The sequence below is a fragment of the Bidens hawaiensis genome, unplaced genomic scaffold, assembly GCF_021521415.1.
Source record: "Bidens hawaiensis isolate Kalapana, Puna unplaced genomic scaffold, B.hawaiensis_p1.1 tig00061480_1, whole genome shotgun sequence".
In the NCBI taxonomy this organism is placed as follows: Eukaryota; Viridiplantae; Streptophyta; class Magnoliopsida; order Asterales; family Asteraceae; genus Bidens; species Bidens hawaiensis.
Window position 1 is genome coordinate 3,881 of NW_027506494.1, and position 25,043 is coordinate 28,923.

General features: G+C 38.0%; 1 protein-coding gene and 1 non-coding gene across 2 annotated transcripts; one reads left to right on the forward strand and one right to left on the reverse strand.

The window, feature by feature from the left end:
- The first annotated feature begins 2,400 nt into the window (after positions 1 to 2,400).
- Positions 2,401 to 10,032, forward strand: LOC143618008 (uncharacterized). Its single transcript, XM_077090367.1, has 7 exons — positions 2,401 to 2,820; positions 3,453 to 3,550; positions 3,629 to 3,890; positions 5,600 to 5,726; positions 5,809 to 5,833; positions 5,895 to 5,946; positions 9,907 to 10,032. The coding sequence occupies exons 1-7, from the start codon at positions 2,677 to 2,679 to the stop codon at positions 10,030 to 10,032; spliced, it is 834 nt and encodes a 277-aa protein (XP_076946482.1). The 5' UTR covers positions 2,401 to 2,676.
- A 6,168-nt stretch (positions 10,033 to 16,200) lies between these two features.
- LOC143618010 (small nucleolar RNA R71) lies at positions 16,201 to 16,307 on the reverse strand. The gene has a single exon (XR_013150935.1). It is a non-coding gene; the product is annotated as a small nucleolar RNA R71 (small nucleolar RNA).
- Positions 16,308 to 25,043: the final 8,736 nt, after the last annotated feature.

Below are 25,043 nucleotides of genomic sequence, written 5' to 3' on the forward strand. Positions count from 1 at the left end.
ATGATTTAGGTTACATATTTATAGGCAAACTCAAGGGAACACAGTCCCTTGCTTTAGGGGATTGAAATCTTTTCATATCTAAATGTAATGATGATAAAGTATGGAAGTTATTATTATTTACTTAAGAGTGGAGTGGTGGTTAAAAGATTTTGATTTGATTTGGACAGAACATGCAGGTCTGGGGTTGGTGAGAATAGGGTGGCTGACAGTTGACTTTTCATGTTACAGTGTGCTTTTGTCAGTGTACAGTAAAAAGTGGAAAATCTCTGAAACACGCTACTGTTTCCTTTTCGGGCGGGAGTAATCTCCTTATAACTGGAGAATAGACTAAGTGTTCTGCGCGTATAACTTTGTGCGCATAGCTTTCTGTGTGTAGGACATTTCTTTGCTGCGGGTAGATACGTAACCTTCTCGCAGTTAGGGACATTTGAGTTTCATTTGTAGATTCTCCAGGTGGTCTTGGTATTTCAACATAGTGATCAGTCATGTTGAAGTCAATTCCATCTTGGAGCTTCAGACAAACTAGCTCTCAACGTTCCCGCCATGCGGGTAGGTTAGTTCCCCTCCCGCACGCGCATAATTGGTTTTGGGATGCACCCGCCTTAGCCTTATGCGTGACGGTCAACCCATTTAGACAACATAAAGTTTCATGAAAACATAAGGCCAAAACGTTCACGCATGGCGCATATAACATATGCTCACGCTGGTTCTTAACATGGTGCGCTCGCGCAGGTTGCACATAACAACTGCACGCGCTGACTAACATGGCGCGCTCGCGCAGGGCGCACATAACAAATGCACGCGCTGACTAACATGGCGCGCTCGCGCAGGGCGCACATAACAAATGCACGCGCTTAATATTTACAATTACCTAATTATTAGGTTGATTACTTGGCTTATGGGTTTGGGAATTTACCGGTTGTCACACCTTATCACTAAAACCGCCTATATCAAGGTTCGGGAGAGTTGTTCCAATATTACCAAGTGCAAAAGAGTGGTCCTGCAATTTCCACGATTGAGACCTGGAAGCCACAAATGCATATGCGGAGACATCCTCAGCCGAGAAAATTCCTAAGCCTCCGCAACGCATAGGGAAGGAAGCCAACCTCCACTGGAGGTCCCCAAAATGCGGTCCTCCACACACGACAATATCTTCAATTGCCCCCGCAGGCCCGCATCAAAGATGGACACAGCCTCTTTGACATGTTCAGGTTGACAGGTCCGGAGCCCAAACACTAACTTAGCAACCCCCATGCACGAGCGTAACAAAAGGAGCTCACTTTGGGGGTCCCTCAGGTCCGGCAGACGTTTCATAAGTTCAACCGCCCTCAAAGCTCTTTTAGTTGCCAAAGACCGAATAAACCCTGCATCCCGACTAACCGCTCCCCCCCAAGAGTTTAACTCCCATCGCAGGCCTGCTAATCTCTCCAGGGAATAAACCCGACACTTTCTTCGAATTATCACATGACGGCCAAAAAACCTCTGTTTTTCGAATATTAAGCCTAAGCCCTAGAGACGCCCCCTCTGAGCGAATAATGCCCAACGCTCTAGCGACCTCCTCAGCCTTACCAATAATAGTGCCATCGTCTAAATACCAAGCATGGAAGGGCAAGGAACAGGTCCCCTACACCCTAAGGATGAGCGGATGAAGGACCAACGCAAAAAGAAGAGGGCCAAGGGGGTCCCCTTGCTGCACCCTAGTAAAAGCCCCGATATGAGTATCCCCCACATATAAACGGGCGGGGCGGGCATATAAAAACTGGACCCATGGGAAGATTGATGGACATATGCAGCTAACTTCCCTGAGAAGGGTCGTCCGATCCACCTCGTTGAAGGCGTTAGAAAAATCAACAGTGAACATAGCCAGGGGCTCGTCAGAATGAAACGCGCTCAAAAATCTGTTAGCACTATGCAATACCGCTTCTGCCCCGTTAGGGATCCCAACCCCGAATTGGAAATCCCCTAGATAAGCAGCCACCTTTTTCCCTATTTTACGCATAGCGACTTTCGACACCGATCTTCTCCAAATGGCCCCCACTGCGATGGGTCTAATTCCATTGTCAGGCTTCAACAGGGGGGTTAACGGTGCCGAAGCAATGAACTCCGCTAGAACTTTTGGACAAAGCCCCCCAAGCCACAAGTTGACAACATCAGTGATGGCCTTGTTTTTAGATCGGTTTAAGTCCAAAATCGATCCATACACGAGGGTGTCAGTCATATCATGTTGGCTTGTTGGATTTTTGAACCCGAGCACGACCCATATATATATATATATATATATATATATATATATATATATATATATATATATATATATTCCTATTAAAGACATCAACCCTATTTTGGTCACACTTAATATCGTGCAACTCCAAACTCGACCCGTTTATCTAAATAGGTTGGAAGCTTGCAATAAACGGGTTAAACGTAAAAGGGCAGGCGGTGTTTACTTAAATGGGTTGACAGGTCGACCCGTTTAATAAACGGTTTAAATAGGTCATCTAAAAAACGATCCTTTATTAAACGTGTTTGATATGAAAACCAAAAACCTATTTATTTTCATACCATTCTTAAGATTGACACTCTTAGATTTAGGTGGAACAAGTGCACAAGATATTCAAGTTATGTGGGTCCCCACCGGACGCGTACTGGAAGAACTCAAAGCTTCCTCTTGCACCAATGTTTAAATCACAATGTTGTTATGAAAGCAGTTTAAGACAAAGATTTGAAGAGCTTCCCAAAACCGTGGCGGACCTAATCAATGTACTTCTTTCTGTAGAACCCGAGAACCGTCTCACTGCCAGATCAGCACTTCAAGCCGAGGTACCTAATAATACAAAGGGGCAATTTCACAATTTCACATAATAGTAACCAAATTTCAAAAGTGTTCCAATTAGATGACTCATGATTAAAAAGTGTTCCAATTAAGTCACTATGCTTTATATATAGTATAGATTAATGGTTTTAACATGTTTTTTTTAGCATTTTTCTTTTTTGTTACATAGGAAATCTTTTATATTTTTTTGATGTTGACGTTAAATGAAGACGTGAATTTTATTTTTTATTTTTAAAATTTAATATAATTAACGTTTTTTATAATTCTTAAACTTTACCTACATATATTGCAAATTCCTACCCCCACATATTATCCTAAATTTTTTCCCGAAGCATAAAAATCGGTGAGACTCGATTTGAAGATTTAGTGACCCGATTTGGAGAAAAATTGCACAAGTGATCTAATTGGAACATTTTGCAACTTGGTTACTATTCAATTATATAAAAATTTTATGTTTAGTTTGTAGAATAATGATAACTGTGTATGATATTATGGAAAGATACAACACAATAATTATTAATTACAACGGAAAGAAAATCAAATAATATCAACTAATTTTGAAAGAAATATTTATAATTAACTCTGACTAATATATTCTATGTGATATTTTTATTATCAGTACTTTTATACAAAACCGTATCAATGTGATCCCTCGAGCATGCCTACATACCCGCCCAACAAAGAGATCGATGCAAAGTTCCGTGAGGCAACACGGAGGTCCGCATGTTTTTTTTTTAACTAAAATTTTATGAAAACGATCATCATATGGTTTTTGTTCTGGATAAGTGGTTTCAGAAAACTGGGTCGGGCATGTGAAGGATCAAGGAACACGAGAAAAGTGAATAGTTATAAGCCGGTTGTGGAGGATATGTACTCGTATTTTCTTGGATCCAGAGACACGGTCAACTCAGAAATAGTGACTCCACCAGCCAGGGCATCATTTAGTAGGTTTATGTGGGAGAAAAGAAGGAAAGAGCATTTGCAAAGACATCAACGTCTCATGCAACCAGATTATTTGAATTCTAGTCATGTATACAAGCCCAAGGTTTTATCATATGTAAGTCATTGTTTTATGTTATGCCTACTCTAATAGGAAAAATTAATAATTAGGGACCGAAACCGTAGTATGAGCAAACCACAAGGACTGTTCATGTATTTACTCTTTCGTAGAAATAAAAACCCACCGATTAGGGACAAAACCCGTAATATGAATAAACCACAGGCACTATCCATGTATTTAATACTTTTATAGAATAAAAATAATTAGGGACTAAAACCCATAGGTAGCGTTTGTTATGCAGTAATGACAAGCGAAATGGAATGATTCATTACGTGGAAATGAATTAAGAGGTGTTTGGTTGCACAATGGAATGGAATCATCCATTACACATGAAATCTCATTCTATCAAACCATTCCTTCCTACCTCCCTTTCATTTTTTCATTCAATTCCTCCTTCAACCTACTTTCTCAACAACACTATCATTTAACAACAACCACCGCCAACACCACCACAACCACTACCATAGCCACCACCATCATCTGACCACCACCGCCACCATCACCACCACCACCACCTCCGCCGCCACCACCATCATCTGACCACCACCGCCACCGTCACCACCACCACCACCTCCGCCGCCACCACCGTCGCCGCCACCACCACCTGACCGCCACCGTCGCCATCACCACCACCACCACCACCACCACCTTACCACCCAAGCTACCACCGCCACCATCGTCGCCATAACCACAACAACCATTGTCACCGTCTTCACCCGACCATAACCGCCACCACCACTATCACTGCCTGGCCACCACCACCGTCATCACCACCCTACCACCGCTATCACTACTAATGCTACCATCGCTTGACCACCCTCCCTCCCCCCGCCTGACCGCCACCACCACCACCATTTTCATCTCCAGAGCTACCACCACCGTCGTCATTTCAGGGTTTTTTTTTTTTTTTTTTTTGTAAAAAATTTATATATTTTGAGATAGGAATATTTTAATTATTTATGTTTCATTCATAAATTTTTTTTCAGATACCAAACAACATAACATAATTATTCATTTCATTTTCATATATTAACCAAACAAGACAAAGGAATGGTAATGATCCATTTTATTATCTTGTCCATTTCATTCATTCTCCCATTCCATTCCCCCTTCATTCAATTCCTTTCAACCAAACATACCCATAGTATGACCGAATTCTTTGTGTCCACTTTAATTTAAAGATGGATAGCCCATTTAATAGCAAAGTTGACGTCCATCTAATTCAAGGACCAAGCGTGTTACATTTTTTTTCAAACTAATGGTCTAAATATGTGCTTTCTCAAAATTAGGGGCCAAAACCGTAATATGACCGAAACTGTTATGCAACATTTTAAATAAAGACGGATAGTCGATTTAACAACAAATGTTAACGTTCATCCATTTCACGGGCCAAACGTCTTACGTTTTGTCAAACTAAGAGTCTGAAAATGTACTTTCTCAAGTTAGGGATCAAAACCGTAATAGGGACTATACATGCATTAAAAATATTTATATAATACATAATTGCATATTCCAAAAAGCGAAAAATATGTTATTATTATTATTATTATTATTATTATTATTATTTTTTAAAGGGCCGGTTCAAAGTTTCAAACTACCAAAACCGAAACGTATAAATCTCAAACCAACCAAACCGACTGACTCACTGTTTGTTATGATCAATGTATACTTGCGTGAGATGATATATTGATCTGAACATATGACAGGACCATCAAGAACGAGATATTTCCGGACACACGATACTGTTAGATCAATTGGGTAGTGCTGATGTGAGGCAACTTGAGTATTACATTCGTTCGGGTGTTCATCGATCTCATTCTTCTAATTCTAAAGGTAATTATAAGAATATTGTCTTTTAATTGTTTTAAGGAAAATAAAATGAGGATAGAATCTTAATTCATTTTTGTGTATAAAGATGTAGCAGCCCATGAAAGAGGAGGGTAAGAAGATAAAGGTAGAAGAGACATTTCAATTGAAGGCAAAATACATGAAAATATACAGGGTTGGGTTGATGGTTAAATGCAAAGATGAAATATATGACTCTAGATTTCATGTAAGACTCCAATATACCCCTATTCTTTCGAGCCCCCTGATTTGTTTATCATATGTATTTTTCTTTCTTTTTATAAGTTTTGTATATCTACCTATTTTAATTAAATAAAATAATTATGACACGTATCAGTTTATTATTATACTTTCACAACCTTTTTCCCTTTAAAATTAATAGTATCTTAATTGACCTTAATACATGTCTATATTCACTTTCCTTTTACATTTTATTTATATTATATTTATACATTTTTATAAAAATAAATATTAACATATTATTTTTACTATATATTCCAAATTACTTGGTGAAATTATATTTATACATTTTTATAAAATAAATATTAACATATCTATATCTATACTATATATAATACATAACTTATGGGCAAATTAAGACACTTAGATTTTAAATAATTTACAACTTAACTAACAAATGATACAACTCACATAGCATATTAAATAAGAGTAAAATAGTAAATTTCAATTCTTTAAACATAGTTACAATATTGCTCCATCAACTTTAATAAACTTTTGTAAATTTAAGTAATAATTACAATCTTAGCCCTTTAACTTTTAACTATATATATTCTTTTTAATTTCTCATTTAACCCAACTTCCACCCACGACTTTTAAACAGTGATAATTTTTTTCATTCGTTAATATATATTTTTTTAAAACCGGCACAATAAAAACGAGAATTTTATTCTCTTTAATTTGAGTATGATATTGTCTTAGTTTTCTTAGTTAAAAAAAATTAACATTTACGTAACGGTGTTTACGATCCGGTTTTGATGGTTTTAAATAAACAAATAGTAGCGGTTTTTGATCATATAAATCGAAACGGAACCGTTAAAAATTGAAAACTAACCATTATCAATGTTGGTGTTCTCGCCGCATCGCGCAGGCACCCGTCTAGTTATTTTATTATATATTTCAAACTACTTGGTGAAATCCAAAAATTAACAACAAACCATGATTTTTAAAGATTGAAAAGAATATATAATTTCAAATGTTATCATTAAATATTTTAATACTGTATATTGTTAAATATTATAAAAGAAAAAAACAAAACTTGAATATGATTTCATTTACAAAGTAATTTATTTAATTATTAAATCATAAATCTATTTTTAAAAGTTGATTCATGTTTTTAAAAATCAATCAATTTACCTGTTTTTATTATTATTGTAAATTGTCATATCAATTTATAAATTTAAATATAAGCTTGATATCGATCAATTTATTTTTTCGATTAATTTAGTAAACTATAAATTTTTTCGGTTAATTTAGTAAATATATACCAATCACTTTCATATATAACAAAGTTTATTATATTATATTTTTTTCTTTTTTTATCAAGGATTGTTTCGGGTTTTGTGGAACATAAATTTAGTTTTTACAGTAAAAAATTGGCAAATAGATTATTTGGTACAAGTTAACTACATTTGGGTCAAAATTTGTTATGAGATCAAAAATGAGAAATCTGAGTATTTTTAAAAGTTTGAGAATGCAAATAGATTTATCGTCAAATTTTGATTACGGGTTCAAAGTGTTACTTGAAATGTCATACGGATGAAAGTTATAATTTTAAACATTATTTGGATTTCAAATTTATTTTCAAGAACAATTTTGGAAAAAATCATAAGGTTTGGGATTTGATAAATTGATTATTTTTCCCTCGACTATTAAAATTTAAAAATAGATGTGAACATTTATGACATGCCATCCCCAGGCCTACTAGTGCTTCTAACTTGTATCAATTTTGAAACATTTGTGTCAGCATTAACTTTTTATTCAATGGTGATCCGAACGTTTTATGGGAAGCATGTCATGCAGAACTATGCTCAAACGAAGCAAAGATTAACAAAATTAAATGGGTTAACATGTGATTTTTATGTTATCAAACTTTTCAGAATCTTTTTTATGGTTTATCTCAGAAAAACATAGTTCCTGAAGAACATCCTTCGTTATAATTTAATGTTCTTCTTTTCTTCTATGGGCCGTAAATTCATAAATATATCAATAAAGATAACACTTCTTCGGTATATAGGCTGAATGGTCAGAAATATTATTGTATGACTATTCTATGAGAAGTCTTCTTCCTGAATTCTTTCAATTATACATATATGATATTGACAATGAAAGTTTCTATAAAAGCAGCGTTTTCGGGTAGGTTTTTGCACGTGCATTTTTTTATTAGGTTTATTTAAAAAAAATCATTTTGTGATACAAATAAAATCAATTTATATACACATACTATAGACACAAACATAGATGTAATACATTTTTTCATATACATTATGTCATTACTTTCATTACTTGTAATTTTATAATTTGGATAATCCCGTGTACTACACGGGCTCTAAAACAAGTTTTGTATAATATAAAAAAAAAAAGATGTTCCAGTTAGTTGAGCTTGAGCTCAAAATAAAAACTCAGTTTAGAATTTGAGCTTGAGCCAAATCAACTCGCTTTAAGTTCGAGCCAAGCTCACACTGGTCTTGAATCAAGTTCGGTCCAGCTCATGAATAACCTAATCATGTCCCCATTCCCTTCATAGTGAATTCCTATCCATCTCCAAACCACCCGCACGAATTTGTGTCCGATAGATAAAAAGGGCGAAGATGAGACGCGTTCAGGATTTCCATTATGAGTAAAATATATTCCTGTTGCACCCAAATCATTAAATTATCCATGTGATGTTCATTAAACTGAAATGTAAGATTTATTGGGTTCATTTGTGAGCATATATACAAATTTGATGTTCATTCACCTCAATTATATCAACGGGTTGATAGCGTTAGGTCATAATAGAATCTGAACTCATATAGTTTAGCGATACCAATGTATGTAGTAAAAATATTTCTCAAGTGGTTGATGGCGTTAGGTCATAATAAAATTTATTATATATTTAGGAGTAGGTTTAGAAGAGCGTGAGTTGTTATGAATTTAAATACCAAGTTATAAATTTGATTATAGTATCTAAGGTTCTTGACACCAATTGTAAAGTCAAATTCAAATGAAAAACTAGTTTCACAAACAAGTTTTGGATTTTTTTAAAAAGCATTCCATCTTCGAAAACAATAAATATTTTTGGTTGTAAGAAACATTGCATGTAAATTGGGTTTATATATAGGGTATTGGTTTTTAATGCCCTCGAGTTTCACCCGTTGGATGATAACATTTTCAATTTTTATTTTGGTACTCACCATTTCCAACTTTGACCTTATTTGTTTCTGGCATTCCCGAACATAACGGACCTTAACTCCGTTAATTTTCTTGCTAACATGGTATCTTTTAACACACGTGGCATGCTTATGTGGAAATTAAATACTCATTAAAAGAAACTAACTCCATATAATATACCATCAACCATCTCCACGACCTATGGCCGACCACCACCAACCACCATCGGCCTCCACCGCCACTATTCAAATGTAAATAATTCAATTCAGTTTCCAACATTCAAATGTAATTCCTTATTCTTATCAAAGCATCATTCTCTGATTTAACACCTCACTATCAAGTTTCTTCAACCCACCCCATCATCAACCACCACCACCAATTTCAATTCTACATACTTCAAATTCAAATCCTTGTTAGAACCTTCCAGGACATATGAGGCAGTGCAACAATTTCAGAAACCAATCGAGGCCAGAGCAATAGTTTCAAAAACCGATCGAGGTTGGAGCAACCAGATCCACGTTAATCATGGTCGTTAGATACGTCTGCATATGGAGGTAACACCATTATATCGTTGCAAGGTATTACTTGGTTAATCTGGAATTGATACCTCAACATGAAATTGATTAACAGAATAAGCCCAAACCATATAGTAAATCATCGATTGATCATCATATTTTCTTCAATTTTGATAATTATCTTCAATGTTGAATGTACATCCGATTGTCATCTTGTTGTTGCAATCTATGTACCTATAGATCTAAAATTTGTGTACTTGTAGTTGGTGGTGGAGGCTGTCAATGGTGGAGTCTGGCAGTGGCAGAGGCTGTCGGTGGTGGAGGATGGTGTTGGTGATGAAGGTGGTGGTGAAACTAGGGCTTTCAAAATAAGTGGTATACGAAACTGATGATTGAACTTAGGTCAAGTGGTGGTGGTTGGTGGATGTGGTGGAGGTAGGTGGTAGCCAACCATAGGTGGTGGTTTATATATGGAATTAGTTTCTTTTAAGAGGTATTTAATTTTCACATAAGCATGCCACGTGTGTTAAAAAATGGCACGTCAGCAAGAAAACTAACGAAGTTAGGGTCCGTTAAGTTTGGGAGTGCTAGAAACAAATAAGATCAAAGTTGGGAGTGGTGGGTATCAAAGTGAAAGTTAGAAGTGTTATCATCCAACGAGTGAAACCCCTTATATCTATGTTGGTTAACTCTACAAAACCATACTCGTGACTCCTTTTTGTTTTGTTTGACCAAGAATCTTACCCTAAAACATGTGAAGGAATCTTGGGGTGTAGGATTTGTTTTGTGACTTTTGTCAACTTCAAGTGATATATGCAGGGAATCAAAACATGGGGAATCTTCGAGAATGATTTGATATATCCAAACCTCGTTTCTCCCCAACCCCACCCCACCCCCACTCCCTCGAGTTTACGTTTAGTGGTTAAAGCCCGCAACAGGGTGTTGCAAGTTATATACTTTTACACACAATTAAACAAACGACCTACAAACACAAAATCGTCCCCTAAGCCACCTAAATGTAAAAAAACTTCCAAGTGTAATGTAGTGTATACTGTGTTTTAAATGAAACTTATAATTACTTATTAAGCACTCATGTGGTGTATACTCCTTGTACAATAGCAATTATCAAAAGTTAAAAGTCTACCGAATCTGGTTAGTATGCTTATTTTGAGAACAATTACAATTGAGTGAACATTATTTTTAGATTCCACATGATTAATTTGTTGGAAATAATGGACCAGTTCGAGTAAGTTAACGCGCCCGACCGAGTTATGACTCGTAAGAGTTACACCTTGGACAACGAACATAAAACCACTTAACGAGATTAACTGGTATACACGAACCATTAACGAAACGGATTATGATTATATAATTATCTTTTATATATATATATATATATATATATATATATATATATATATATATATATATATATATATATATATATATAAGACGGTTTATTAATTATAAAAGGTACGAGCTTTTAAACGTGTACTGAAGAGTTTGGACTTTGCGGGCTGAGAAGAAGTTAAGAGGTTATTATATTGATTTAGGTTAATAGTTAATCTAATCATAAGATATATATATATATATATATATATATATATATATATAAAATACTCTCTGCCTCTTTCTCTCGTGCAACACAACAAGAAGAAAAAAAAAAGGCAATAAGCCTTTTGGGAATTACCCAACAGCCACAGACCAATCTTTGTCGGACCAAGCCGTCACCACGTTAGACGCTTCCGTGCTAGTCCACCGTAATCCAGCCTTCGATGCCCCTACTGCCGTATATCACCCGGCTGCCCATTCGAACATGCAGTCTTCAGAATAAGAGTCTAATGAGTTGACCATTCCTCCACCCCACAATAAGACTCAGCGAGTGAACTAGGATTGTGATTCTCAGCGATTCGGTTGGTATGCTATTGATATAGATTAAAGACTGAACCTTTCTGTGAAAGCATGACGGAAAAGATCTACCTTTTGAATTTTGATCTTGACATGTCGGTGGTTTTAAACCGTAGCCTTCTTGCCCTAACCGAAGTCCAGGAACGGATCCTTTTTCCTGGAATGACTGAGGTCAAATGACACATTAGGGGGTAGCCATTCAAAATCCCAAGAGAGGATGCCCTAGTTCGATACCTGATGAATTGCCCTACTTTTTGTCTAAACCGGTTGATTGAATGTCTGAGGTAGGGCCTTCTTTGCCAAAGTAATGGGCCCTTCCAACAGGAAGAAGGACGCTGAGACAAGGAACTCCTCTTAAGAATCGAAGGGCTAGGCCCCCGGGAGGGCTTTCAAGGATTGGGTAGGGTGCATTGTAGAGCTAGGGGCTAAGGTTTGTCCATTGGGATTGGGCATGGACGACTGGGCCAGCATTGATGAAAAATGACAAAAGAAAAACTTCTCCCATTGCATCATTAACCGGTGTAGGATTAAAGATCAGGTCCAGGATTCGAGTCAAATCGACCTTCCCTCTCATCTCAGGGTGAGGCAAGGAATTCAAGAAAATATTCATTCTCATCCCTCGGTTGCTCAATAAGTTGGACTAGCTGCTCCTCCGACCCGGAGTGGATTCTAGTGGAAGGGCAGAGCAAAGCCTTGCAGTAAGAAGGTGTTCGTTGCTGGGACAGGTTCAAACTGGACTGAACGGAGGAGGAATTCAATAGTCCTCTCTTCCTGGGGATTCATCACTGGCTAGGGCTTTCGAAACTAAGCATGGGCATCTGCAACTAAGAGGGAGCAGTAGATCGTCGATGGAGAGCCATGTCATTAAACTTCTAGCAGCAAACTAGAATAAATGTCCCCCGTAGGAGCCGCCAGCCGGATCGACCAACAAATGATAGGCCAAAGGGATGGGCTCCTTCGACTAATCAGTGATCCCCGGACTACCTAACACAGATGTCCCTGAAATAGGGGATTGGTTGATGCTGCCTGTACACCATTGTCGCCGCTCGTTGTTTGGTTTGTGTACTAGCTTCGGTCCGTTGAACCTCGGTGTTTCAACCGGTTATTCATTAACCGAGGTAAAATTAAATATTGTCGATCAAGATTTATATTTAATTTTGGTTGTTTTGATTTGTACTCGTATTGTTTGTAACCGGATCTTGTACAGTTTCGCTAAATGGTGATTACTCGATTTTATTCCACTGCATTTTTGTCAATTGTTAATATGATTAATAACTACGAAACAATTATTAAAACAAGGTTTAATTGTTAAACCATTGACTGATCACCACTGGAACCCAACAGTGGTATCAGAGCCTTGGTTACAACTTACGAGTCGAATCCGGTCTTTTCACCGGATCCACATCATAAACTTCAAGCTAGTTGAAGTTTTTGACCTAGATAAGTTTTGAGGGAAATTTTGGTTTGGTCAAAATTTTATTTATTTTATTTGACCAAAATATAGCCCGATTTTATTTTAATTTTTGTTGAATATGTAAATCGGGCCTGACCTTGTGTGATTGGTTGTTTGCATTTTGGTTTCGGCCATATGGATGGTTCAAAGTTGTATTTTATTTTTCGGTTTTACTTTATGGTTTTTTGGCCACTTTGATGGTTAGTTGTAATAGATATGGTTTGGTTTTTCATTATATGTATTTTACAATATTTAATGAAGATGACCCCTAGTAAAAACGAGGATGAGCTCGCAGAGTTCTTGAAGTTAGTGGGAGTTAACAAAGATGACGGGATGCACCAATAGTCCATCCTTTTGGTTGTTTTGTGTTATGACCTCTTGACCCGATTGGTCTTGCTAATAGGCTCTAGTAAGATCAATCACCTATTTTGGCCATTTAAGATTTACATATTCTTGTTTGCTATCGTGGTTGCTTGCTTTATTATAATAGGTTATAATACCACTAACCTAATACCAAATATATTAAAATAAATTTTAATTAACCAATTATGTTTTGCAAACTTAAACGTTATTTAATTTCCAAAGACTTAAATTTAATAGATTTTCTATTAACTTAAAACTGGTTAGATATATCACGACAAACTTAGTTTTAATAGGTTATTTAAAAGTAAGTGCCCTGAGAGATGAAAGGGTTCATCATGTTGTCCCGATTAATATAGTAAAATGGACTTTTACTCTATTCGGTAAATTCTAAAATTAATCCCAGTGATGTGTTGTAAAACATACTTATTTTTCGCACATTTTATTATCATTTTAACCACTTAATTATCTAATAAATAATGATTTTTAACTTGTTTTGACGTGATCTTACGAAGTTATATTTCGTTCGTAGGTTGCGGGTTTTAAAGAGAAAAAGAGCTGGGCTTTTGAAGACTTAAAATGCTTTTATGATCAATTTTTGAAGAACCAGGTTAAAGCCTGGCCCGAGTCCATTTGTATGAAGCCTAGCATGTGTGATACTATATTATAACATAAACTTTAAAAACACTAGCATCTAAATTTTGTTCTTCCGTGCGGCAAGAGTAGAATCAAGAAAACAAAAAACCTATTAACTTCTTGGTTGGTGGTCCAAGTTGGCGGCTCATAAAGATATTAAATAAGAATATACAATTTAGATCTTTGGGCTGCATAGGAGATAACGGCCAGCAGGAAATCAAAGGAAAATAATAAAAAAGCTTGGGAAGCACCTCAAAACAAAAAGTTCCGATCGAACAACAAGCATAGAAAATATTTTTTTTTGGTTTCTTTTGAAGCTAAGGAAAAAGAAGGCAGCTAGGGGGTGTCGGGACAACAACCGCAACAGGGAACATTATTTTTCTTCAAAGTGGTTTGCATTATTTATTTTATAAGTTCATCTCTATATTTCTTGATATGATGATTATGACTTTTGAATCTGTTACGTTTTCGTTTGTCATGATTATTGGCTAAATCCTTTGTACTACCTAGGTTGAGATGATTATTGACATTGTTTGACGGTTTATTTGGTTTTGATTAATCACATGACGTATTATTATTGAAAGACTTTATTTAATTTGATCTTTGGTGTGTTAAAATATTGTTTTTATATAATTTTTGCATGTGATTCCCCTTATTGCCTTGATTGGTTGGTTTTGTGTCATTCGATTAGGGGTTATTCAGTTAGGTCTTAGAATTGGTGTTTTTGATCTATTTGTGGTTAGCACGGCCATAGGAATCTTGAGTGCGATTAATTATTAAAATTCAATAGGTTCACCTTCCTTGTGGACGAGAGGTAATAGGGAGTCGGTTTGTCTCGCGTCTTTATTCGGTTAGGTTAGAATTGTGCGAGAGCGAGTTTTGGTCGTATCCGGTTAGTTTTGCGTGCAAATATGTGTCTTAGATCGAGTTAGATTTTGTTACCTCTTTATCCCTAGAATTGCTAGTACCAATTTTAAGCGGGTTTTGTGTCGTTGAGTCTAAGAGGAGATGCGCCATTAGGGTACCTTAGTAATCTTTATCCCGGTGCATTTATTCAATATTCTTAGATTTGTGAGGGTTAGTTGGTGAGACCGATTGGTGATCTAGCGAACTTTAATGAGCCTTAGTTGATTATTTTAAGATCCCGGTGTCGTGTGATTAGTTAATCCGTTAGCCGTTGAACTGTCAATAGGATTCTTGCCTAAGTAGTCGTTTCTCCATATTCGTTGAACACCGTTAAGTTTTCCAGTTAGTTTCATTAAGTTAAGTTAAGTTAACTTAAGTTAAATTAAGTTAGTTTAAATTAATTCAAAAGAAAATAAAATAAAATCAATTAATATTATTAGGTAAGACTTGGATTAGGGTTTATAATCTGAGCCGTTCTCACGTGTCTTCGAGTTCGATATCCGGAATTTCCTTTTCTTTGCTATACGCGACCGGTACACTTGTCGTTTGTGTGAACTAGGATAGGTTGTTTGGTTTTTTAAAGCTTAGTTGTGATTCGTGTTTTATTTATATATATATATTTTTGCACGTCAAGTTTTTGGCGCCGTTGCCGGGACACGGTTTTAGGCGATTAGAGAACGACCCGAGTTTGGGGACTTACCTGTTTCTTTTTTACTTGCTTATTTTTTTTTATTATCTTTAGTTTAATTTTAGTCTAGTTAATTTTAGTTTTTATTTTTTTGTCGTATGCGTTATACCCGCTCACAAGGACCTCCGAAGCTTGAAACGTCTGACGATAACGAGAAAGTCCAGCCCGAGAGAGAGCGTTCTGTATCACCGACAGGTTCTGATTCTTCTTCTTATTCTGTTTCTTCCGTGTCTTCTAGGGATAGAAACATGGGTGACCAACCGCCTAGGAGAGTAGTAGCTGACTATGGTAGACCGACTCCGAATCCTCATTCCAGCATCACTTTATCGAACGGTGCCGTCGCTGGCAACTGGTCCACACCTACCCACGTTATGCAACTCATCAAAAACGCACTCCAAATCCAAGGGCTAGAGAGAGAATATCCTTCAAACCACATCGACATGTTTGTTCAAATCTGCGAAAATTTCAATATCGGGAACATAAACGATGAAGCCATCTATCTCCGTCTTTTTCCCTTCGCACTTGTCGGAAAAGCCTACAAATGGTTGAAGTTACTACCTGTTGGATAAATTCATGACCAAATTCTTTCCGCCATATAAATTTGCTCAACTCCGTGAGGAGATTTGTTTCTTCCGCATGAGGTCTGACGAGTATTTCGGGGAAGTTTGGGAAAGACTCAAGGACCTCCTTCTTAGTTGTCCTCATCATGGTTTAGATAAGTGGATGTTTATGGAGAAATTCTATCATAGAGCCACACAACACATGAGAGATATGTTGAACCAGACTGCTAACGGGAACCTCCTCAAGAACAAAGATCCCGATGAGTGCGTCGTCCTTTTTGATGATCTAGCAGCGAGCTAAGAGGGGCACGGGGGTAGAAATTCTTCCACGTCATCGAGAGGAGTACTTCAGGTCGATTCGAACACTAGCATGTAGGCGCAGATTGATGCTTTGAACAATCTCGTTAGAGATCTTACCGTTAACAGAGTCGCGAAGTGTGAGGTTTGCTGAGGAGGTCACGAAACCATTGTCTGTCCTGTTAAGCCGATAGCAATCAGGAGGAGGTTGACTTCGTCAACAACCCCTTGAGATATAAAAAGCCCGCCTTCGGCGGGAACACTATCTGGAGAAATCAGAATAACTATCTAGGGGGACAAGCCAGTGGCTACCAAGCCCAATACCAAACCAGCGTCGAGAGAATCAATTCGAGAAGGGGAGTTCAGGTCAGGAAAGTTCGGAACAAGTGGGGAGAGAGGAGAATAAAGCCTCACTGAAGGAAATGATGGCTGAGATGCTGAAGCAAGATGAGAGGAACCGAGTGACAAATGAGGCGAAATTTGCGGAACACGATGCTATGCTGAAGAACCAAGCCACTTCTCTAGCTAATCTCGAGCGTCACGTTAGAGAGATCGCCAGCCAGCTATCCGAGAGATCGCCAGGCATTAATCCGAGAGAGCGCCAGGTTCACTACCGAGTAATTAAGAGAAAAATCCGAGAGGGTTCGCCAAAGCAATGACTACTAGAAGCGGCGCAATAAGAGAAAGAGAGGCTGATCCTTCGAGAGTTATCTCACCTGCGGTCGATGAAGAGGAACAGGTGGACGAGGAGATCCAGATGGAGCCTCCTCAGGCCGAGGCACACCAAAATACTATTCCAGCAAGTATGAAGCCGGCCTATATACCTTCATCATCATCAAACCCACCTCTCAGAGTCTATAAACCTAAATTGCCTTATCCTGGTAGACTCCGATCGGACAGAGACGATGAGCAAAACTCCAAGTCCCTCGAACTTCTCAAGCAGCTTCACCTGAACATTCCTTTCCTTGAGGCGCTTACTCAAATGCCCAAATATGCCAAATTCTTCAAGGACATTCTTTCCAATAAGGAGAAGTTAGCTGAGGTCTATTATATCCCGTTGAGTGCTGGGTGCTCTGCAGTATTGCAGAGCAAGTTGCCTGAAAAGATGGCCGATCCTGGGAGTTTCACAAATCCCTGCATCTTAGGCGACGATACGGTTCGACATGCTTTGGCCGACCTTGGGGCCAACATCAATCTCATGCCGTATTCTGTGTTCAGTAAGTTGGGTCTTGGCGAACCGAGGCCTACCCGAATGAGTATCCAACTTGCTAATCATTCCATGAAATACCCATGAGGGGTGGTCGAGAACATGCTTGTTCGTATCGACAAGTTCATATTCCCGGTGGACTTTGTCATTCTGGACACGAATGAGGATGATAGTGTCCCGCTCATTTTAGGCCAACCATTCCTTGCCACCGCACATGCGTTGATCGACGTCCGTGAGGGAAAATTGATTCTAAAAGTTAGGGATGATAACGTCACCTTTGATGTAAAACAGTCACTTAAGCACCCCAAGTTGGCGGACGACTCCCTGTATTTCGTTGACACCATCGTATCGCATGTGCTGGAATTTTTCACTGCCATCTGTGGAGGACCTACCTTGGACCCACAGATTCTCGATAGGGAGATTTCAGAGGTCGAGATGGTTGCCATGACTGCTCTACCATTAATGGATGACACCGTGTCACCACCCCTAGATTCAGAGTCATCTGTTGAGATCGTGCGAGACGATCCGAGAGACCGACCTTCCTTTGAGAGCCCTCCTCCTTCCTTAGAACTTAAGGATCTACCTGATCATTTGGAGTATGCATTTCTGGACGAAGAGAGGAAGCTACCCGTCATCATCACGTCTTCCTTGACGGAGGTCTTGAAGTTGAAGTTGTTGAAGGTGCTGAAAGCGCACAAGGAGGCGATATCATGGAAGACTATTGACATCAAAGGGATTAATCCCTCATTCTACACTCATAAAATCCTCATAGAGGATTATTTCAAATCTGTCATTCAGCCTCAACGGAGGCTTAATCCAAAAATGCTAGAGGTCGTTAAGAAAGAAATCATCAAACTCCTTGATGCTGGAATCATTTTTCCCATCTCTAATAGCGCCTGGGTGAGTCCGGTCCAAGTGGTCCCGAAGAAGAGTGCCATGACTGTCGTCACCAATGAAAGGAACGAGCTTATTCCCACTAGGACCGTGATCGGTTGGAGAGTCTGCATCAACTACCGCATACTGAACGATGCCACTAGGAAAGATCACTTTCCTCTACCCTTTATTGATTAGATGCTAGAGCGTTTGGCAGGTCAGCAGTACTATTGTTTTCTGGATGGTTTCTACGGGTATTTCCAAATCCCGATCTCTCCCGATTATGACAAACTGAAAATTTTTCTTACTTTTTCAGACACTCATCGCGACTTGACTCAAATTTTCGAGACGAAAATTCTTTAACATGGGAATGATGTGACACTCGTCAATTTCAGGTTAACTCCGTTAACTCAAACTCCGTCAATTCAAACTTAAGATCACTTGATCTATAACGCACATCTCATTTTATTTAAAATAGAGTTTTAAATGACGCTTGACAATTACTACATGTGTAGTCTTTCGGGATTGCACTGAAACGCAAACGAGTTGACGCAAACCATTGATGAATAAACGAAAAACATCCAAACAATAATTATGTGATAATTATGTGTTAGGCTTATGTGTTATTTGATAATATCATTTAGAACACTAACTCAAGATGCAAACAAGTTATTTTATGCTAGGAAGTTGAGGGGCCTTGATGTAACATATTATTATTTAATAATAACAAACCCTAACTCTCTTTCTCCCTCTCTCTAACCCGATCGGCAGCCCCCCCTCCCCTCTCTCTTGCGATCGGCAGCCACACCCACACCATATCACCTTCGTTTTGATCTTGTTCTTCATAATCGGAGCATCCCACACTCGTTTATAAGCATCTCTCACGTTTCTCTTGGTTGTTTCTGCGTTTTTAAGGTATAAACATGAAACCCTAACTTTGTAAATTATTTATTAAGTGTTTATGTGCTTGATTTTGATTAGAGGATGATTGATTATGCGTTAGTTATTGATTTTGATGATCATATGTGATTTTGAACGGTGAAAGAATGTTAAATCATTGATTACTTGTAAACCCTATAGGGTTACTACTGATTTGTATGATTAATGATGTTTATTGCATGTTGGAGTTATGTCGTATGCTTAGGATGCATGTTAGACGATTGTTTGTGCTTGCTGAGTTTTGACAGCAGAGATTGTTAAACTTGAACGACATGTAACTTGTTAAATATAAAAGCAAAATGAGCTATTTATGAGTCTAAGAGGTAGTACTCTGAGTCTAGTTTCCAGAAAACCCAACCACGCCTAATTTGGAGGTGTTTTGGTTGCTCAAACTATTTAAATGTGATTAAAGGTCAAAACTGGTACTGGACAGATTGTAAGTTATGTTTAGAAAACTGTAACTAAATGTTAATGTGGAAATTGGTCGAGGTTGTTAACACTACAGGGTACTATGTTGAGTCTAGTTTCTATAAAGTCCAAGTTTGTAATTTTTGGTCGAGTAAAAGTTAACTTTTATTATTTTACAAAACTGAAGTGCAAATCTGAATTGTGAGACCTGCTGTTAAGTTGTTTTGTAATTGTCATATCTCATGAACTACAAGGCCAAATGGGTTGTTTCCACTTCTGGAAGTTAACATATTGAGTTAAGAACCTAACCCAATTGGTCTTGCATTAGTTGGATTTTTCATTTAACGGAAATAACAAATAAAATTCGGTTGCGCATGATTTTGACTGCTGTGAGTTTGCTGTAATGTTTTGATCATTGTCAGAAATCTATGTGGAATAAAAATACAATAAAATATGTTCTGGAAACCTAACTCATGTATGCTTTTGTGACGATTTTTGGTGAATTAATTGAGATGCTATGATCTGTTGAATAGAGTAATATTTCAAGTAGAATTCTGTCTTGCTGAAACTAGCTGCTGAACTTTGTGAAAATACATGAAACGTGCTAAGTGCTAGATAATTGTTATGTTTTGACCAAATTGCCCTTGCGGGGAATAATTGTTTGAAATGTACACTATTAATACTTGACACGTAAATAGTTGCTCACACATGTAACGTATCACGAATGTGTTTGTTGAGACACACACAATTCACAAACGAAACACGAAACAAATTTTTATGCATAGGTATTATGTGCCGAGTCTAGAGACTCGATAATAGTTCCAACACTTAGAAAATCTCATTTTTTGTTTTAGAACGCTAGTGAGGATTTTTTTTGTGACGCGCATCTTTTGGTTTACTCGTTTTTTGAATTCTTCGCAAACAGTGAGTTTCACGTTCCCCTTTTAACTCTTTTAAAACGCTTTTCACTTGGGGGAGAATACATACTCCGAAACGCTTTTAGATTTTGTTATTAAATTATATATCACTTGTAAAGGCTAAGTGGCAAACGAAACAACTGAAGTCCTTCAAACATCGAACTGTTTAGTATTGGATAATAGCGAATCACTGTTGAGTTGTACTACTGGGTTTGATAAACCCCACCCAACGCTAAGCTCGACTGAAGGTCGAGTGGGTGTAATTTTGGCTAACACATTACCATGGTCGGGATAGACCTGGTGGCAAGGCACATGATAAACAGTCAGCTTCGGTGTCGAACACTTAGTAATACTTGCTTTATAGGCTAGCTACCTATAGATATATAATTGATTTAACACAATCTGGTAACGCAAAACGCTAAACGCAAAACGCTAAACGCAAACGTAAACGCAAACGCTTTATTGTATATACACTTGTGAACTCACCAACCCCGTGTTGACACTTTTAGTATGTTATTCTCAAGTAGCCGAGGCGGGCGCAGTATAGGATCATGCATTACTTTGAACGCTATTGGTTATGCAAACTGTTTTAATCTATTATTATTTGGGTTTATAAGTCGTCCTGCGTGACGCATCTTTTGGTTAAAGGTTTTACGCTTCCGCATTTATTTACACTCAAATGTTTTCGTGGTTTGAAAACTTTAATTATGGTTTGATTATAACTAATGATTCCGATCCTGGTAGTTCACACCCTCTGACGGTAAAACTCCGTTAGTGGATTTGAGGGTGTGACACCGATGATCAGCAGAAAACCACATTCACCTACCCCTACGACACGTTTGCCTATAAACATATGCCCTTTGGACTCTGTAATGCTCCAGCTATTTTCCAGTGATGTATGGTGGCAATCTTTCACGACATGATCGAGGATTCCATGGAGGTCTTCATGGACGATTTTTCTTTCTTCAGAAATTCTTTCGATCATTGTCTCTCCAACCTTGATAGGATGATGGCTCGTTGTCTCGATACCAACCTAGTCATCAACTGGGAGAAGTGTCACTTTATGGTACGCGGGGGCATCGTTTTAGGACATATAATCTAGAGTGTGGAGATCGAGGTTGATCCAGATAAAATTGAAACCATTTCTAATCTTCCCCCGCCTATTTTATGAGATCCATCCGTAGCTTCTTAGGTCATGCTGGTTTCTATCGCCGATTCATCAAAGATTTCTCGATAATTGCGAGACCGATGACCAAGCTACTTGAGAAAGATGCTCCATTTGTCTTCTCTAAACAATGTATCGAGGCATTTGATCTTCTAAAAGACAAACTCGTTAAAGCCCCTATCATGATTGCTCCCGACTGGTCTTTTCCATTCGAATTGATGTGCGACGCTAGCGACTATGCCGTAGGAGCAGTGCTTGGACAGCGGAAGGAGAAGCACTGCTCAGGAGAATTACACCACCACCGAGAAAGAGTTGTTAGCTGTGGTGTTTGCATTTGATTGATAAGTTTAGGTCCTATCTTGTTCTGTCCAAAATAGTCGTCTACACGAATCATGCAGCCATTCATTATCTTTTCAGCAAGTAGGATGCTAAGCCTCGTTTTATCCGTTGGATCCTGCTATTTCAGGATTTTGATATTGAAATCCATGATAAAAAAGGGGCTGATAATGTAGCGGCCGATCACTTGTCACGTCTTGAGAGAGCCGAGATTGAAGATGCTGGGGTCATCATCAATGACCATTTCCCGATAGAGAATCATGTTTGTCAAAGCTCAGGATGACGGCTACTCGTGGTTTTCTGATATCGCAAACTTCCTCGTCGATGGTTCCCTCCCTAGGAGGATGTCTCACCAGAAAAAGAAGAAATTCTTTCTTGACGTAAAGTTCTACATCTGGAACGACTCTTTTCTTTTTCGTACAGGTGCTGATCAGCTTGTGAGGAGATGTGTGGATGTTGAAGAAGGGTGACGGATTTTTAGCCACTGTCATGAGGGACCGACAGGAGGTCACTATGGTGCTATTCTTACTGATAAGAAGGTCTTCGATTCAGGATTTTATTGGCCTTCGATTTTCAAAGATGCTCATGCGTTCGTTAAAAGCTGTGACCGATGACAGCGTGTCGGTAACATCTCATCCCGAAATGAGATGCCTCAAAATGCTATTCAGGTTTGCGAGGTTTTTGACATTTGGGGTATTGATTTTATGGGCTCGTTCTCGTTATCTAGAGGAACAAGTACATACTTGTGGAAGTTGACTACGTCTCCAAGTGGGTCGAGGCCAGATCCTTGCCCACTAATGACGCCCGAGTTGTAGTGAGATTTCTGAAAAATCTTTTCTCTCGTTTTGGTGTACCGAAAGCCCTGATCAGTGATCGAGGTACTCATTTCTGCAACGCGCAGATGGAGAAGGCGTTGCAAGGCTATGGAGTCACCCATCGACTTGCGACTGCCTACCACCCACAGACTAGTGGACAGGTAGAGGTGAGTAACTGAGGCATAAAATGCATTCTCGAGAAAACGCTCGGAATTAATCGAAAGGATTGGTCCGAAAAATTAGATGATCCTTTGTGAGCTTTTCGTATAGTGTACAAAACTCCGACCGGTTCCACACTGTTTCAGATGATTTATGGGAAAGCCTATCATCTGCCTGTTGAGTTGGAGCATCGTGCTTCTTGGGTGCTTCAAAAGGTTAACCTTGATCTTTCGTCTACTAGAGTTCATCGTTTCCATCAGATACATGAGTTAGAGGAAATTTGCGATCATTCCTATTCACACTCGTACAATTATAAGCAGCGGACAAAGTAACTGCACGATCGCAAGTTGAAAGGAAATAAGCAGTTAAAGTGTGGGGATCGTGTTTTGCTATATAATTCCCAATTACGGTTATTTGCGGGAAAGCTGAATTCCCGATGGTCAGGCCCGTTCACCATTACTGAGGTATTCCCGTATTGCACAATTGAGATTGAAGACGAAAGTGGGAAGTTCAAGGTGAACGGTCATAGGTTGAAGCACTACATAGGAGAGAAGGTTGCAGAGCAGACAGCTGATCAATTCCTTTACTGATGAATAGGCGTGTTGGAGGGGTCGGGCTTAGGACCCGTTAATCCAAGCACTCTCAGGAGGCAGCCCGAGTTTTCGTTTATCTGTTATTATTTTTTGTTACTAAGGATCCTCCCGATTGAAGCTGCTCGTACTCAAACTCTATTCGAGCAGCTGATTTCTGATTTTAAGGGTATTCTATTTTTCTTTATTTATAATATATATATATATATATATATATATATATATATATATATATATAAACCCCAACATAATCCAAAGAAAATTAAAAATCATAAAAATACAAAAATATGTTTATTACTTAACTTTGTTTTAGTTGTGTACTCCGCTATATGTGAGCGATCTTGCAAAGTACATGTTATATCTTTGCACATGGTAGATCTTATGGCGTTTTGGAACTGGTTCTCCCGAGGTTGCGGCCGCGAATGAAATGCTATACAGTCATTCGGTTGATACATGGCTAGTGAAGATTCTACGTATAAACCAGGGGAGTAACTCGTTCTCTGCTTTATTGCTGAAAATTCTAAGTTTTATTTTTATTTTATTTTATTTATTTTTCTTGTTTTCGTCGAGGACGATTTCGTTTTAAGAGTGGGGATGGAAGTTTATTTTACTTAGTTGTAGAAGAAAAAAATATACTCAATTTTTTTTAAATATATTTTTTTCTTTCGTGGAAAATTATGTTGGTTACTCAAGTTTGAGGGACATATACTTTTATATGTTTGATTCTGTTATCTACTTGTAGACATATGAGATAGCCATTTACCTGAAAACTGAAAGTGACTGGGGCGACTATTGTATGTTTTGTTCTTTCGCTGAAAATTATGTCGGCTACTTAAGTTCGAGGGACAAATACTTGTATATGTTTGGTCCCGTTATCTACCTGTAGACATACGGGATAGCCATTGACTTGAAAATTGAAAGTGACTGGGGCGACTGAATTTGAAAAAAAAAGTAAAACGTTTTAAAGAAAAATGTCCCTTAAAATTTGTTTTTCTTCTACGTTAAGCAAGAAATGATATTATTACCGTTGTGTTAACAAGCTCTCAGAACCTTTGAAAAATATAATAATAATAAAAGAAGAGATGGTTTGCATATCTGATTTGGGATGTGTCGGTAGGCCCAACTAGCTTTGATAGTTCTCTTTAATAAATTTTATATATCTAATAATTTGAAAAAGGGTGAA

Excerpts from the sequence above, each read along its gene's own strand:
- LOC143618008 (XM_077090367.1), top strand. The coding sequence starts at position 2,677 with ATGTTTAAATCACAATGTTGTTATGAAAGCAGTTTAAGACAAAGATTT. Across the intron at positions 3,551-3,628 it reads TTCCGTGAGGCAACACGGAG|AAAACTGGGTCGGGCATGTG; the intron begins GTCCGCATGTTT and ends AAGTGGTTTCAG. Across the intron at positions 5,834-5,894 it reads GCAGCCCATGAAAGAGGAGG|GGTTGGGTTGATGGTTAAAT; the intron begins GTAAGAAGATAA and ends GAAAATATACAG.